The sequence below is a fragment of the Carcharodon carcharias genome, chromosome 11, assembly GCF_017639515.1.
Source record: "Carcharodon carcharias isolate sCarCar2 chromosome 11, sCarCar2.pri, whole genome shotgun sequence".
NCBI classification, from domain to species: Eukaryota; Metazoa; Chordata; class Chondrichthyes; order Lamniformes; family Lamnidae; genus Carcharodon; species Carcharodon carcharias.
The window spans coordinates 72,062,045-72,080,704 of record NC_054477.1 but is presented as its reverse complement, the minus strand read 5'-3'; the positions used below and the strand labels follow the sequence as shown (position 1 = coordinate 72,080,704).

At 40.5% G+C, this 18,660-nt stretch overlaps 1 protein-coding gene across 3 annotated transcripts in view; it reads left to right on the top strand.

The window, feature by feature from the left end:
* Nucleotides 1-18,660, top strand: part of LOC121284474 (PC3-like endoprotease variant B) — an 893,918-nt gene that overhangs the window by 346,849 nt on the left and 528,409 nt on the right. For all 3 annotated transcript variants that reach the window (XM_041199978.1, XM_041199979.1, XM_041199980.1), the window contains exon 4: nt 10,108-10,225. In XM_041199978.1, coding sequence (XP_041055912.1) covers nt 10,108-10,225 — 118 coding nt within the window. The remainder of the gene's footprint in view (nt 1-10,107; nt 10,226-18,660) is intronic.

Here is an 18,660-nt window from a genome sequence, read left to right as displayed (position 1 = left end):
AAGATAGTATTTTAGCATGGATAGAGGATTGGCTAACTAATAGAAGACAGAGCGTTGGGATAAGGGGAGCATTTTCAGGAAGGCACTAGTGGAGTGCTACAGGGATCGGTGCTGGGGCTACAATTATTTACAATATATATTAATGACTTCCCTTGGATGAGGGAAGTGAACGCACTATTGCCAAGTTTGCAGATGACACAAAAATAGGTGGGAAGGCAAGTGGTGAGGATGACACAAAGAGTCTACAGAGGGTTAAGTGAGTGGGCAAAAACTTGGCAGCTGGAATATAATGTGGGAAAATGTGAGGTTATGTACTTTGGCAGGAAGAATAGAGGAGCTGAATGTTATTTAAATAGAGAAAGACTGCAGAAAGCTGCAACATAAAGAGATTTGGAGATCCTCGTGCATGAATCACAAAAAGCTAGTATACAAGTTCAGCAGGTAATAGGGAAGGCAAATGGACTAAAAGCAAAATACTGCAGATGCTGGAAATCTGAAATGAAAACAGAAAATGTTGGAAAATCTCAGCAGGTCTGACAGCATCTGATGTTTCATGTCCATGTGACCCTTCTTCAGAAATGGAATGTTGGCCTTTATTTCAAAGGGAAAGGATTATAAAAATAGGGAAGACTTGCTAAAACTATACAAGGCACTAGTTGGATTACACCTAGAATACTGTGAACAGTTTTAGTCCTCTTATCTAAGGAAAGATATACTGGCATTGGAGGCATTCCAGAGGAGGATCGCTTGGTTGATCGTGGGTATGGAGGGAATTTCTTGTGAGGAGAGGTTGAGTAGGTTGGGCTTGTACTCACTGGAGTTTAGAAGAATGAAAGGCGACCTTATTGAAACATATAAGATTCTTAGGGGGCTTGACAGGGTAGATGCTGAGAGGTTGTTCCCCCTTGTGGGAGAGTCTAGGACTAGCGGGGATAATCTCAAATTAAGGGGTCGCCCATTTAAGACAGAGATGAGGAGAAATTTCTTCTCTCATAGGGTAGTCAAACTGTAGAACTCTTTACAGCAGAGGGTTGTTGAGGCCGAGTCATTAAGTATATTCAAGGCTGAGATGGATGGATTTTTAATCAGTAAGGGTATCAAGGGTTATGGGGAAAAGGCAGGAAAGTGGAATTGAGGATTATCAGATCAGTAACGATTTTATTGGATGATGAAGTGGACTCGATGGCCTGAATGGCCTACTTCTGCTCCTACATTTTATGGTCTTATGATATAGGACAAAGTAGCCTGCCTGATTGGCACCCCATCCGCCATCTTCAATGCCTATTCCCTCCACCACGATATACAGTGGCGGCAGTGTTTACCATCTACAACATGCACTGCAGCAACTCACCAAGGCTCCTTCAACAGCACATTCCAAACCCACAACCTGTACAATCTAGAAGGACATGGGCAGCAGATGCATGGGTACACCACTACAAGTTCTCTCCAAGCCACACACCATCGTGCCTTGGAACTGTACCGTTGTTCCTTCATTGTCGTTGGGTCAAAATCCTGGAACCCCCTCCCTACCAGCACTGTGGGTGTTCCTACAGCACCATCTGCAGCGGTTCAAGAAGGCAGCTCACCACTGCCTTCTCAAGGGCAATTTGGAATGTGCAATAAAAATGCTAGCCTAGCCAGCGATGCCCACATCCCATGAAAGAATTAAAAAATATGGTTGTTTGATAGCACAGAACTTGAGTATTGCTGAAAAAAGAGTAATATCAAAGCTTTTCATCTTGTACTCATCAGGACAACTCGCAAGAATACCAATATAAGGAGAAAACAACAATTTATACTGTATGTGAAGAGAATGCTGATTGATTGTCAAGTGGACTCTGATTAGTAGAGGCGCTGCCATGAAGAATGCACCAGTTATGGCGACTGAGAGTTAACTGCCAATCATTGTTTGAAATTTAAACCAGGCAGCTTGACCCTGATTGGTCAAGGCATTGTCCTAAGCAATGAATCAGTGAATGGCTGTCACTTATTTTGTTTAGCTGAAACAGGCACAATATATGTACTTGTTCTTTCTGTCTGCAAAGAACAGGATCTTGTATATTAATATATGTAGCTTCCAATACATGCAAATTCGCCATGCTGCGAGCCCAATTGACAACCTTAAATTGGTTAACATTGTAATTCTTTGGGGATTATTTGGCAAATGTTGTCCAATCACGGAATCACTTTTAATGTTGGACACTGTAATTCTGTGTAATTATTAGCAGGTTGGGGATTATTTAGCAAATGTTGTCCAATGTTCTAATAATTACACAGAATTACAGTGTTCAACATTAGAAGTGATTCCACAATTGGACAACATTTTCTAAATAATCCTCAATGTGCTAAAAATTATGGTGACAACCAATTTAAGATCGTCAGTCTAGCTCACAGTGTGGTGCATTTGCGTATACTGGAAGCTACATATATTTTTACACTGGGCCCCGTTCTTTGCAGACAGAAAGAACATGTACACACATTGTGCCTGTTTCAGCTTAAAAAAAAGTGCCAATCATTTGCTGACTCATTCCTCAATGCCTTAACCAATCAGGGTCAAGTTGCCTGGTTTAAATTTCAAGCTTGGCAGTTAACTGTCCGTCGCCATCACTGGTACATTCTCCATGGCAACACCTCTGTCAATCAGAGTCCACTTGCCAACCAATCTTTTCTCATACAGTATAAATTGTTGTTTTCCCCTTATATTCATATTCTTGCAAAGTGTCCTGATGAATGCAAGACAAAACGCTTCTAAATGTCTCTTTGTTTCAGCAATACGAAAAACAATATAGTCCTTCATGCTCAAAGACCATTTTGTGCTCTCTTGGAAATTCCTCAATGACAGACGCACTCTCACTGATCCTTACTATAAATAACTCGGCCCAGTTTTTTTAATGGTATCTTCTAATTTCTTCCCACCAGGAAGACTTGTTTCCTCCTACTATTACCAATGGCAAGTAATAGCAATCATCACATTCCACTCTAACACTAACTTCATCTCACACTGGATACTGTTGTTGGAATAACTAGTCAGTTTCACACTCGTATTGTGTAAAGGAATGTAACTTAGGGACTTCTTCTGAGAGAACAGACACTTCTGCAGCTGTATTAACGCTGAAAGTACATTGTGAATCTCCGACTTTCATTTTTATAGTGGGCACTGGAGTTATATCTTCATCCCTTTTACTCTCATCTTCCATCTGCTGTTTTTCTTGCCCTCTAACTGAGTACAACTCTTGATCTTCCTGCTCGATAACAACAACCACTGCTTCCACATTTATGTTATGCAGTCAAAGATTTCCAGACTCCTGAACTAGCTTTAGATCCACCACAACCTCAACCTAGTGCATGGCTGTGACCTGGAACTTTACTGTTTCCTGTACTCCTGCCTTCATATGACTGACAATTCCCGCAGGCATATGGACATTTAAATGGTTGTTGGCTACTATGGTAATAGTAGCACCTAAATTTCAGACCCTGGGCCTGTGAACTTGGCTGCCATGGCCTGGATCCTGCTGAAGTAGAATGCAAGACAGACCTCCCCTACCAGCTCAGGAAAAGAATTCCCTTGCAATTTGCAACTATCTCTTTCTACCGTTTTCATTGCTGTGGCCTTATCGTAGGGCTGCTTCAACGTTAGCTTATTGTGTTTGTTCAAAAGCTTGGCCTGGGTGTTAATGTTCTTTAGACCTCCTATAAACATGTCTCTAAGGCTGATTTTTAATTTTACACCATACCCACAGTGATGAGAGAAGTTCTTTAATTTGAGAATATAATCTACATAGTCTCACTTGGCAACTGCTTCTTTTCATGGAATGCAACTCTCAGTGCAATCTCATTTTTAGTTGTGCCATACTATGAGTCCAGAATCTCATTAATTTCAGAAGAGCCCATAGTACTGGGGTCTCATAGGCAGCACTGGTTAGGCACCATCTCAAAAATATGACCCCATCATGGTGATGAAAAAATTACTTTACTCACCTTCTGTTTTATTCATTTTTAGCCAAATGTGTAACCTTTGTTTATAATTACACCAGTCTTCCTAGTTAGGGTAGAATTGCCCCATTGTCCCCAAATATGCCTTCAGTGCCATTTTTCAATTACATACAGTGCTGACTCAACTGTTTACCTGCACACGGAGCAATTTTTCAAATCACTCAAACTTTCTTAAATCAACTTTAGAAGTTTCAAAAAGGGTGACAGTGTTCTTCAGTTCTTCATTTTTCAAATGAAATGTAAAAAAAACTTCCATCCCATCTTCTTATTGTGTCTTGCAGTGAGAAAAGCATACCAGTGCAGTAGGCAGCCAATATTGAACAGCTTTACACCTCCCCAGCAGAGAGAGCTATATAACACAATGCTTGGTGAGGATCTAGTGCTCACTGACCTCTATTAATTCCTGGTTAAGCAATACCTTGATTTCAAAATTCTGATCCTCATTTTCAGATTTCTCCATGGTCTCACCCTTCTCTTTCTCTGTGATCAGCCCCACAACTGTCAGGTATCCATGCTCCTCCAATTCTCAGCAAGCTGTCACCTTTCCACAGCAGAAATTAACATTTTATGTCATTAACACAATCCAGAAAGATATATACAAATCTTATCATTAAATTAGCTATTGCACTTCAATGTCTTAAATATTTCCTGTTTGCTGCATGATTCACAAATCAACGTCATTTTCCTACAGCACGAAATTTGTGCTGACTTACAATTTCTCAATTTACCCAGAGCACAGCTATTACAGAGCAATGGCTTCCAAATTTCTTCATAAGTTATCTGCAAATTTATTTAAAACTACAAAGAGTTTGCTTGAGTTTGGAGCTTTGAACTATGAGGCGGAATCTTCTGGCCCTGCCAGCAGTGGGAATCGTGGCAGGCAGGGGCACTTAATTTGGTGGGAGACAAAATACCTGTTTCCCATCGGCAGAATAAACTGTTGGAATTTTCTTCTGCTGATTTTTAAAGTGGGTTAAAGGTGGGTTGGGTTTCCAGACAAACAATGTCAAGAACCCCATTTGCATGTATTAGCATCTCATGCATGCTTATTAAAAGGCCGCCGCACCGGAATTAAGTTCTCCCTCTAAATTAAGTTCCCCCACCAGCGAGAATTTAGAACGTTCAGTTCTGACTGTATATAAGCGACGTGCACTTGGCCAGCTTCACTTCTTCCACAACTTTGAGGTCAGTCGATGCTGCTTTTGCTGCCTTGGGGATCACGCATTATTTTGTTATATCAAGAGCCGGTAATAAAAGCTGTACCAAGGCTGGACAAAGTTGATAGTATAAATTTTAAATAAATGATCTGAAAAATTATTTAAGCATGTAGCTGGGACATGTTTGTGTATTATGCGAATTTTATTTAATTATTTTATTGAACTTTCAGGAAACCTTATCCCGCCCGTGGATGAGGTTTCCTGAAAAACACGAAGGCCGCTTGGGCTCTTCGCCTGCCTGCCAACCTTAAGGTTGAACGGACAGCGCTGTTAATTAACTAAATTACTTTCCTAATGGCCTTAATAGACCTCTGACAGTTTGCCGGGCAGCCAGCTGCCTTCGGTGCATGCCCGCTGAACGAAATATCTAAATGATGCGCGATGATGTCGGGACCCACGCTCGACCTCATCATGTATCATTTTGCGTAGCGGTGAGCAGTGCTATCTAAATGCAAGTTATTGTTGTTGTAAGGTGACAAAACCATTAGAAAGGGAAGAAATTACAAAACCATGCAAATGAGTCCGCAGCCTTCAATTAGATAAACACACTTCAAAGTCATTAAGTTGCTGAATTTATTTGTTTTAAATTTCAGTTAGCTGCACATTCATTCATGTGTGTATATGAAACCATGGCTTATCTTTTAAAAATAAGCCTTTAAACTCCATTTGTCTTATTTTAGTATAGACACTTTCTGTTCTACATCATTGCTGAACTTCACTCTCATAATAAAATGGGCCTCAGTAACCAAGTACTTTGCATGTTGTAGCAAGGCCCAGTGGGTGTCTCATTACTGAACAAAAATGCAAAGTAGAGAGGTCATGAGCTAAAATCTAGTGAACTTATAACAGAGTACTCTCCCTAAAAGCCCTATAATGAGGATATAATGCTTCTTCCATGAATAGGCTTCAGTCCTAATTTCATAGATATGAACAGGTTGTTACATTATTACAAGAGATATTTAAACCTCATTTTCGAACAATATGCAGTTAGCAAAGGTGTTTTAGATGAAGTATAACAACTTCAATAAAGGAAGATCTGCTGTTTATATCTTTCACATCCTCGGGCCATTCCAAAGTGCTTTACAACCACTGGATTACTTTTGAATTGCAGTCATTATTGTCATGTAAGAAACATGGCAGCCAATTTAAACCTTGTAAATGAATGGCCAGATAAGCTTTATTTGGAGGTGCTCATTAAGAGAAGACAATTGGTCAGGTTACGAGTAGAACTCCTTGCTCTTCTTTAAAGAATGCCACGGAATCATTTACATCCACCTGAGCTTCTCTTTGAACATTTCATCTAAAAGATAGCACTTGTGACATTACAACATTCCATAGGTACTGCACTGAAATGTCAGACAGGATTATGTGTACAGGCCTGGGATGGGCTGGAACTGGGCCTGCAGTGAGCGTATTACGAACTGACCTCACTGACATTGGGAGCCCAGCCTTTTTGTTTTAAGGTTTACAATTGTGCACCATCCAGGAAGATGCGCCATTCAAAAAGCTTAATTTTCTTGCCACTGGACCTCCCGATAGAAAAACGAAATGTAAGTACATAATTTTTTTTCAAGCTGATTTCTTTGTAAATCTATCTGAGACTTTTCTAGAAATATATAAGCCAATGAAGTTATGAAATACCATCTACATTCCCTCAACAAGGAAAACCCAGTAACGTTTAATGACAAGCACAATGGCATGTGGCGATGGCCTTTGCTCAGGAAGTGTAACTCCTGGATGGTGCACAATTGTAAACCTTAAAACAAGGTGGCTGGGCTCTCAAATATCAGTGAGGTCAGTTCGTAATACGCTCACTGCAGGCCCAATTCCAGCCCATCCCAGGCCTGTACAGACTTTAAAAATTCCCATATGAAATTCACAATTTTTAAGTAAGATATTGAGCACAATAACCTGTTTACCTTTAAATATATATGTAGTGCTGAACTTTTTGTGCCCATCAAATTACAGGGTTTCCAGTGCTGAAGTATGAATTAACTTAACTACCTTTGTCTCCCACCATCACCATTAAACACTCCCAGATCAGGTATAGCACAGGCTCAATGGACAAGCTGGTCTTTCCCTGTCTTTCTGTTGGTGCAGAATAAAGCTCCTTCTGTTCTGCTCCAATGATATACTTTAACTTAATTCTTTAAAAAATGCTTCCAACTGTACAAATATTCTATCTTTTCAGTTACTGTGAATAAGACAGCAAAATTATCACAGTTTTGTGCAGTAGCTTAAGCCCACTGAAGCTAAATTGAGAATATCTCAACTGATTTCACCCAAGACCTGAACACACACACAGCAGAGAAAGGAGATCTTGTCGCAGAAAAGAACAGAACTTCTTCAAGGAGGTAGGCATTTTTGAAGAGCAGTGGCAGTCAATTAAACACAGAGATAAAAACAAAAAAACTGTGGATGCTGGAAATCCAAAACAAAAACAAAAACAGAATTACCTGGAAAAACTCAGCTGGTCTGGCAGCATCGGCGGAGAAGAAAAGAGTTGACGTTTTGAGTCCTCATGACCCTTCGACAGAACTTGGTTCTGTCGAAGGGTCATGAGGACTCGAAACGTCAACTCTTTTCTTCTCCGCCGATGCTGCCAGACCTGCTGAGTTTTTCCAGGTAATTCTGTTTTTGTTTTTGTTTTGGATTTCCAGCATCCGCAGTTTTTTTGTTTTTATAAGAGAAAGGAGATGTTCATCCAATTGGGTGAGTTAAATTTAAATCAAGGTCCCAGAGGTCAAAGAGTAATGCTGCAGCCATTGTGGCACAATTCAACATGAAGGTACTGCTTTATGATTTCATTGGAGATGCCATCTTTGCTGGGTGTGTAAGGCTTAGTAATGGAAAGTTCTGTTTCCACGTCAAAGACTTGAAAATTCATCAAAAGTGCCAGCATTGATAGGGAGGCAGGTATCTCATACATTGCTTGTTTACAAAAAAATAGATTCTTTGACTTGGGTTTCTCAAACAAAAAAATACCCCATTTCTCAGAATGTTTATTCAGCAAACTGAAGATAAGCCAACTGTATGGTCATATTCTGGAGTATATCTTTTAATTTTGACTTACAGCTGCCTGTAAAATGATAAATAATCAAATTATAAGAGAATTTCTGGAAATAAAATAACATTGGAAGAAAAGCTGGTGGTTGGCAGTGATTTGTTAGGTGGGGGCTTTTTCTACATCTCTGCCAAGAATAGTGTACAGCATAGATGTTGTGAATAACATTCCTCTCAGTGCACACTGTGAGTATGGCCTGCGAAACAAATAGCACACTTAGAAATTGCACATTTCAAACATTGTGCTCCTGCAATTTCAATAACACTACTGAAGAAAAAGTTAAGCTTTCTCTCATGTCATGTTACTTGGGACTCCAAAAAGGGAGGTAACAAGTGTTTAAACAAAAGATACAGAGATAAATGCCAAATGAAATAAAGAACACCGAGATCCCACTTTTTGTTTATATTTCTTATTCCTCCAGTTACCCTAGAATATCAGAAAGATTAGTACCATGTGGCAACTTTATTATAATTCAGGTTAGGTATTTTGTCAGGTAACATATAGATTCCACTGCTTTGATGTGAGGGAGCCATTTTAGCTCAAGATATGCTGGCACTGACAGTAGTTTAATTTAATATGGTATCCAGAAAACATTACAAAGCTGGGCCCAAAATGTCAGTTATGCATTTGATCCCAAATTGTATCCTTATGCAAATTTTAATGACACTGCCTGGTGGCCAGAGACTGAGCAACTCTGTACCACAGTACAGGTTGAGTATCCTTTATTCGTAAATCTGAAAACCAAACACATCAAAAAATAGTACTTTTCTTGAACCTCAATGATCTTTAGCTCAGCAAGTCTCAGACCCGAGCCAACATAACCCTAGCCGACACGAACCTCGCCATCCATACCTAACCTTTAGCACGGAAGTCTCTGACCCGAACCAGCACGAACCTCGCCGACCGCACCTGACCTTTAGTGCGAGAAGCCTGGTTGTTTGTCTGCAGTGTTTACCTTGCGATTTTTGTCTGCATTGTTTACCATGTGAACCCTCTCCTACAAGCAGAATCGCAGATGGTGCCATGGTTGGGAGGTACCCTGTATTTATTATTCAGTGATACTTCTTACTTTATTATTTACTTTGGACTATGCTAGCTAGGCTTGAGCCATTGTAATGTAAGTAAGGCTAGGCCTATATGCGGTATCTGAAAACAGGAATTATCTAAAATCCGAAACGCAATCAGCCCTGAGGGTTTCAGATAAAGGATACTTGACCTGTCCTGCATAATATAATGGCAGGAGAATGGAAGGAAAGAAAATGTGAGTTTTGTAAATATGGTTGGCTAAGATAAAATAAAAATCATAAAAAAGCTTAAAGATTTACCTTGTTATATGTAACAAAAAGTTCCATTTATTAAAAAAAAGTAAATGTTGTAACATCAGCTAAATAAGTGTTGAGGATTAATTTCTCTTGCTGCACCAATAATGTTGGTGGTTGTTTCAAAAGCTATTGTTTTAAAAAATTCCATGTGATATCACTAGAGGGCTCTGTGACAATGGCTGAAGATTGGCTATTCTCAAAGGTAACAAAAGGTACCTCAGTTCACAAAACAGAGCACTCTGATTGGTGGACAGGTGTCTGATAATTTACTGCAGATATTATTTACCACAGTAAAAATGTACAGCTTAAAATTTTAATGTAGATTTTCATTTTATTTTAAAATTGAAATATGGTTATTGTGTTTATGAAATGAAAGGACGGGAGACATTAGACATGTTCTTGTTTAATAGAAAATTAATCCCAAATTAATATAAACTAGGTCACAAATGAATAATAAAATTGATATGTTTTAAACTGTATCCTAATTTTAGGCATCAATTCTTTCATTTAGATCAAGTGGGCAGAACAACAAGATATCCATGAAGTGGAAAAACGAGACAGGGTTGTTTTACCTGATCTTCCGTTCCTTTCCAAAAATGACAGCATCGACTCATTCTTTGAAACACTAGGTAAGTAATAAATAACAAAACTCTTAATATAAAACTGTATGATATAATTCACCGTAAGAGCCATAAGGGATCTGACATCTACATTTTTTAAACCCAGCCATTGTTACAGTATTCCGAAAATAACTGAATGCTGTAGTAACATTGATTTTAGTCTAGTTTGGTGCTTTATTTGATGTACCTACAATTTTTTTAGGGACATTTAATGTCTGTACATTTTTACTGTGAGATCCTCATGTTGAATGTAGCTTCAATAGCATCAAATAATTCTTGGGTTTGTGCCCAAACCCTTATTCTTTCATTTTCCCCAGTGTCCTGAATCAATATTTTTAATCAGTGTACTTTCACCAGAATATCAGAATGCTGGTATATGTTTGAAATCTTTGTACATAACACATTAAAAACTGGGAATAATTTGTTGTGGTTATAGCATGTTGGCTTATACTCCTTTGTTCTAATTTTTCTAACTTAATATAAACTTAGTGTCTCCAGTGGACCTATATTCGTTGGGGTTTAGAAGAATAAGAGGTGATTTTATTGAAACAAATGATTCTGAGGTGTCTTGACAAGGTAGATGATGGGAAGATGTTTCCTCTCTTGGGAGAATCTGGAACAAGGGGGGACACTTTAAAAATAAGGGGTTTCCCACTTAAGATGAGATGAGGGGGGATTTCTTCTCTCAAAGGATCGTTAGTCTTTGGAATTATCTTTCCCAGAGAGCAGTGGAGGCTGGGTCATTGAATATATTCAAGGCTGAGTTAGACAAATTTTTGATCGACAAGGAACTTAAGGCTTATGGGAAACAGGCAGGAAAGTGGGGTTAAGGCTACAATCAAATCAGCCATGATCTTGTTAAAGGGCGGAGCAGGTTTGAAGGGCCGAATGACAATGCTCCTGATTCTTCTGATCTTATAATCAATAAAATATTGCCTTGTTTAGTTAAACTGCTAAGTTTACTTTCTGCCACTAATGTACACTTCATTTAGATTTTCCTTGAGTTTTGTCTTAAACCTATTTTCCCCTAATGAAAATTCACTTCCTGCGTAGCCAGTGTCAGAGAGGGTAGGGAAGGCCACAAGCCCCTATTCCTGTGTTATTCTGTACCTCATTAAAGTAGACTCTCTTTCCATAGTATGCAAATTACTTATTACTCTTCCTTGAGGTGGAATGTCCCACCGAGCAATCCAGCTGGTTGCTGGCAAAGCTCATATTGCACATATTTGAAGTTCAATTGTCAGCCAGGGCTAGGACTGAGAAACCGCAGTCACTGAACTGTGACATGAGCATCTTAACTGCAGTGCTACTGAATTTTCTTGGGATATGTAGCTTATGCCATGTGTTTCTGGGTTTCATTTCTTTCGTATGCTATTTTTAATGCCCTGGTTAACACAGATGCCTGAATTGTCTGCCTGTGCTAGTTTTATATATCTATTATGCCCATCATTTTAAAAGGACATCATCAGGTAATTAATATAAACATATTAACCGAGGCAATAGAAAGAGCATAGAGAGAAAATTAACTCACTAACGCTGCTTTTCTCTATTGAATTTAAGAACATAAGAATTAGAAGCGGGAGTAGGCCATTCAACCCTTTAAGCATGCTTACCATTCAATAAGATCATGGCTGATCTTCTACTTCAATTCTATCTTCCTGCACTATCCCTTGATTCCCTTAGAATCCAAAAATCTATTGATCCATGTCTGGAATAAACTCAACAACTATCTTGTGAACCTTTGTTGCATTTCCTCTAAGGCAAGTATATCCTTCCTTAGGTAAGGAGAGCAAGAATGTGCCTAGTAGTTCAGGTGTGGCCTCACCAAGGCCAGATATGATTGTAGTAAGACTTTTTTACTCCAAGCTCCATTCTCTTTGGAATAAAATCTAACATACCATTTGCATTCCTAATTGCTTAGCTGTACCTGTATCTTAACTGTCTGGGATTTATTTGCAAGGACATCCAGGTCCCTCTGGAAATGAACATTTTCCAGCTTCTTCTCATTTAAAAACATTCTGCTTTACTATTTTTCTTACCAAGTGGATAACATCGCACTTTCCCCCAACTATATTCCATCTGCCATGTCGTTGCCCACTCACTTAACATGTCCACAACCTGTTACAGTCTCCTTGTGTCCTCCTCATGGCTTGTTTTCCCACCTAACTTTGTATCATCAGCAAACTTGGATAAATTTCACTCGATTCCCTCTAAGTCATTGACATAGATTTTAAATACCTGAGGCCCAAGCACTGGACCTTGTGGTACCCCACTCATTACAGCTTGCCAATCCAAAAATGACCAGTTTTTTCTTTTTTCTGTTCATAAACCAATCCTCAGTCCATGTTAGTTTATTATTTCCAATCTCATAAATCCTAATTTTATGTAGCAGCCTTTCTTGTGGCAAATTGGTAAATGTTTTTTGAAAATCCAAATATACGACATCTCCTGGTTTCCCCTTATCTACCTTGCTAGTAAACACGATTTCCTTTTCATAAGTTTGTATTGACTCTGCTCAATCATATGATTTACAACACTCCTTGTTACCACAGAATAAAAAAATCTCCATTAAATGTTTAAAAATCCCACCTGTCTAATTTATTTAAAACAACAATGTTTCTACTCCAGGGAGTAAATAGGCAGACTCAGATCAAATGCTGTGTTGCAATTTGCCTTTTTGGATGCTGTAACAAGTTTGCGTTGTAGCATACTATAATTCAGCTGTAATGTAAACTTTTACAATGCTGGTTATAACTTTTGATTGCTCATAGCTGAGTTACTACATCCGGGTACAAGTATGCTGCTGCCATCATGAAGGGAATTGGCTTGATTGCCATAGAAAAATGATGGTATGAATCCTCTAAGTATTAGGCCTTGCTTGGAAGAAAAGGAGGCTGTTTGATTGACCGAAAACCATTTCTAAGTCAAGTTTGTTCTGATCTGGGCGCTTTATCTAAAATATACAGCAGGGCCTCAAATAATCAGATCAAACAAAAGGAAAATGTATCTAAAATTATATTTTTAACAGAAAGGCATATTGCTCTTTCTGGGAGTTTACTGTGCACAAATTGGCTGCCACATTTCCTGTATTACAACAATGGCTATGTGATGTAGGCATCACAGGCAAGGCCATCCCTAATTGTTCTTGAGACCAGTTAAGAGTCCAACACATTGCTGTGGGTCTGGATCACATAGGCAGACCAGGTAAGGATGGTAGATTTCCTTCCCTAAAGGACATTTGTGAACCCGATTTGTTTTTCCAGTAGTGATAATCAACATTGCTGAGACTAGCTTTCAAATTCCAGATTTTAAAAAATTAATTGAATTTATATTTCACAAGCTGCCATGGTGGAATTTGAACCTGTGACCCCAGAGCATTAGCCTGGACCCCTGGATTACTAGTCCAGTAACTTCACCACTGCACCACCACCTCCCACACACACACATTTCCACCACCACAGCCCTCCCCCCACCGCCCATCTCTGCCCCAAACCCAGTTTTCAAAAATACTAAATTGGCTGCAAAGCAGTTTGGGACCCTGAGCTGCTAAATAGATGCAAGTTTTTTTTTTCTTTTAAAAATATTGAAATGGTTTATAAAGTTGGAAAGTAAAATTTACACAAATATAGAAGAAAGAATAGGAGAGAAGAAAGAATGACAGGACAAACAGATACAGTAGCTGGTTAGTACCTACTATGGTAGTGTATGGTTAATTTACAGCTACAAAGGTACATGTGATATTATTAGAAGCCTTATCACTGTAAAATTAAAGATTGTTTCAACATCAGAATGGTGTGAAAATATTTTAAAAGTTGACCAACACGGAAAGACTGGTATTCACTGGAAGTTGCTGGGACTCTAATGGCTGCCACATTTTCTTTCTTCAACTGCATATAAAATTAAATCCCAGGAGCCTGATGCTGTCACCTATGGGGATGACCTCATCGTGTTGTCGATCAGCCCCATGTACAGACATAATAAGGCATTTGCAAGCCATAGCAACAGCATCCTTTCAAATTGCAGAAATTTCCCTCTTCTGATTTATAGCGAAGTACTAAAAGTGTCAGTGTTGCAATGCATAAAACATTACTGAAAATAGGATTATGAAATGCTAACATCTGAGTCACTCACAATACTTTAGACCCCAAAATAAATTCAATTAGGCTGTAGACACGTTTAACTCAGTTTAGATCTTTAAGTAAAATTCTGATTCTCTAGTGGCCAGTTATCTACACTGAGTCCTCGCAGAGTCAGCTTTGTCTTCAGAGCTGATAAATGTGTTCTACCGTGCAGCTTTCAAACTTTTGATTGGAAGCCAAAAATTTGGATTTCGATGCAGCTTGCATTTCTCTCATGTGGTGCAAAGGTATTTTGCCAAGTTTAATGATCACGTTTGAAATCTGTTACCTCGTCCCCAAGAACCTACAGCCACGTTTGTTAATGTTTAACAAGAAGAACCAAGAAACATTGTGTCTTTGCTGAAGTGTGAAATCACAGAAGCAGAGCAAGCCAATAAAAGGAAACCAAAATGAAAGAACGAAACAATGAAAAAAAAGACTAAAGCTCTATACATGCAAAGAGAAAGATTTTAATACAACTAATGTTAATGGTTGGCACGTTACTTGAAGACTGAATTGTTGGCCGTAACTTCTGGTAGAGTGGCAATTGAATTGGATTGCCACTCTGCTCCTAGTTCCTTAGCTTAAAATGAAGCCGTTCCTATCTCACCGGGTCTTCTAACTCAGGCCGGGCGAGATCTGTATAGCACAGCAGGTTCCCGAGCCTATTGTTGAAGAGAACTCCGTTGAAGATAGGTAAGCCATGCCCCCTTTTTTATGACACTAGCTGCTGTAAACCAAGTAAGTTTCAAGGTCCAGCCACTTTGACAAGCTAGGGAGAAGGTAAGGGTATCAGGTAAGTGGGCAGAATTTGGGGAGGTTGGGGGATGGGGTGGTTGGTGGATTCAGGTCAGTCCTGGGGGAGTTCGGGTTGAGCCTGGGAGGGAGCAGAGGTTTGGGTCAGGCCTGAAGGGCTCTGGTCAGGTCAGGTCAGTCATAGGAGTGGAGGGAAGGGGGGTGTAACGGGGTGCAGGGTGGGAGCGGGGTTGGGGGGGGTGGGTGCAGCTGTTCAGGACTGGGAACAACAACGGCAAACCCAACCCTGTCATTTCTGCTAAGTTCTCCTGACTAACATCTGGGAGATTGTGCCAAAATTGGGAGAGCTGTCCCACAGACCAGTCAAGCACAGCCTGCCATAGTCATACTCTTGGATTTATACCCTACAGACCATATCCCAAACACTGCCATCACAATCCCTGTATATGTCCTGACCCACCAACAGGACAGACCCATGAGAGGTGGTGGCACAGTGGTATAGTGTCAGGAGATAGTTATCCTAGGAGCACTCAACATCAACTGTGTACTCCATGAAGTCTCATGGTATCAGGTCAGACATGGGCAAGGAAACCTCCTGCTGGTTACCACCGGCTGTTCCTCCTCAACTGATGAATCAGTACTGAGGTGTTAAGGGTGCAAAATTTACTCTGGGTGGGGGACTTCAATGTTCATCACAAAGATGGGCTCAGTAGCACCACTACTGACCGAGCTGGCCAAGTCCTAAATGTCATGGCTGCTAGACTGGGTCTTCAACAGGTGGCAAGGGAACCAACAAAAGGGAAAAAAAACTACTGAACCTCGTCCTTGCCTGTCACAGATGCATCTGTTCATGACAGTATTGGTAGGAGTGACCATTGCAAAGTCCTTTTGGAGACTAAGTCCCATTTTCACATTGAGGATACATTCCATCGCATTGTGTCGCCACCATGCTAATTGGGATAGGTTCTGAATAGATCTTGGAAGCTCAAAATGGTGCATCCACGTGCTGTGGGCCATCAGCAGCAGTAGAATTTTATACAACTACAATCTGTCAACTCATGGCCCGGCATATCCCCCACTCTACCATTACCATCAAACCGGGGGATCAACTCTGGTTCACTGAAGAGTGCAGGAGGGTATGCCAGGAGCAGCTTCTGGCATACCTAAAAATGAGGGGTCAACCTGGTGAAGTTACAACACAGGACTGCTTGCATGCCAAACAGCAGAAACAGCATGCGATAGTCAGAGCTAAGCAATCCCACAACCAAAGGATCAGTTCTAAGCTCTGCAGTCCTGCCACATCCACTTGTGAATGGTGGTGGACCAATAAACAACTAACCGGAGGAGAAGGCTCCACAAATATGCCTATCCTCAATGATGGGGGAGACCAGCACATCAGTGCAAAAGGCAAGGTTGAAGCATTTGCAGCCATCTTCAACCAAAAGTGCTGAGTGGATGATCCATCTTGGCTTCCTCTGGAGGTCCCCAGCATCACAGATGCCAGTCTTCAGCCGACTCAATTCACTCCACATGATAACAAGAAATGGCTGAAGGCACTAGATGCTGCAAAGGCTATGGGCCCTGACAATATTCCAGCAATAGTAGACTTGTGCTCCAGAATTAGCCACGCCCCTAGCCAAGCTGTTCCAGTACAGCTGGCATCCACCTGGCAATGTAGAAAATTGCCCAGGTCTGTCCTGGCCACAAAAAGCAGAACAAATCTGACCCAGCCAATTACCACCTCATCAGTCTATTATTGATCATCAGCAAAGTGATGGAAAGTGTCGTCGACATTGTTATCAAGTGGGACTTAGTTGACAATAACCTTCCACTTACTTTGGGTTCCAGCAGAATCATTTAGCTCCTAACCTCATTACAGCCTTGGTCCAAAGGTGGATAAAAGAGCTGAAGTCAAGTGGTGAGGTGAGAGTGACTGCCTTGACATCAAGGCAAAATTTAATCTAGCCTGATATCAAGGAGCCCTAGCAAAACTGGAGTCAGTGGGAAAACTCTCTGCTGGTTGGAGTCATACCTAGCACAAAGGAAGATGGTTGTGGTTGTTGGAGGTCAATCATCTCAGTCCCAGGAAATCACTGCAGGTGTTCCTCCGGGTAGTGTCCCAGGCCTAACCATCTTCAGCTGCTTCATCAATGACCTTCCTTCCATCATAAGGTCCGAAGCGGGGATGTTCACTGATGATTGCACAATGTTCAGCACTATTTGCAGCAACTCAGATATTGAAGTAGTCCATATCCATATGCAGCAAGAGCTGGACAACATTCAAGCTTATATTCACTCAGTTCTGTGGAAGGGTCATGAGGACTCGAAACGTCAACTCTTTTCTTCTCCGCCGATGCTGCCAGACCTGCTGAGTTTTTCCAGGTAATTCTGTTTTTGTTTTGGATTTCCAGCATCTGCAGTTTTTTTGTTTTTACATTCAAGCTTGGGCTGATATGTGGCAATGAACATTCATGCCACTCAAGTGCCAGGCAATGACCATCTCCAACAAGAAAAAATCTAACCACCACCCCTTGATCTTCAATGGCATTACCATGGCTGAATCCTCACTGTCAATATATTGAGAGGGTTACCATTGACCAGAAACTCAACTGCACCCGCCATACAAATACTGTGGCTACAAGAGCAAGTCAGAGATTGGTCATTATGCAGACAGTACCTCAACCCTGACTCCCAAAGCCTTTCCATCATCTACGAGGTACATCTCAGGAGTGTGATGGAATACTCCCTACTTGCCTGGATGAGTGCAGCTCCAACAACACTCAAGAAGTTCGACACCATCCAAGAAAAAGCAGCCTGCTTGATTGATATTTCATCAACCACAATATATTTTCACTCCCTCCAGCACCGACACAGTGACAGCAGTGTGTACCGTCTACAAGATGCATTGCAGCAACTCACCAAGGCTCCCTAGACAGCACCTGCCAAACCCATGACCTCTACCATATAGAAGGATAAGGGCAGCAGTTTTTTTGGGAACACCACCACCTGCAAGTTCCCCTCTAAGTCACTCACATTCTGACTTTGAAATATATTGCCATTCCTCCACTGTCACTGGGTCAAAATCCTAGAACACTCTCCCCCTAACTGCACTGTGGGAGTTCCTACAACACATTGACAGCAGCGGTTCAAGATGGCCCGTCACCACCACCAACTTGAGGGCAATTAGGGTTGGGCAATAAATGCTGGCCTAGCTGGTGACACCCACATTCCGTGAACGACTGTGAAAAAAAGTTGATACAATATCATCCTGGACCAGACCCCCAAATGTATAATCCGGTTAGGGACCAATAATTTATTGTTTAAAGTGGACAAAATTTGAGATTCCAGGTGCTTATTAAGAAAATAATGCCACAAGATTCTATAACTTTTGACCAAACAAAATAAGATTTACTAAACACAATCAGAAAAATAAAACAATTTACAATATCTATCTTATACGCTAACATTCAGAGTTAACATGAGGTACATGTAAATTAACAGGCAAACTGTGGTTAACCACATTACACTGCACAATAATGGCAGATGCAACCAGACAGAGCCCACAAATTT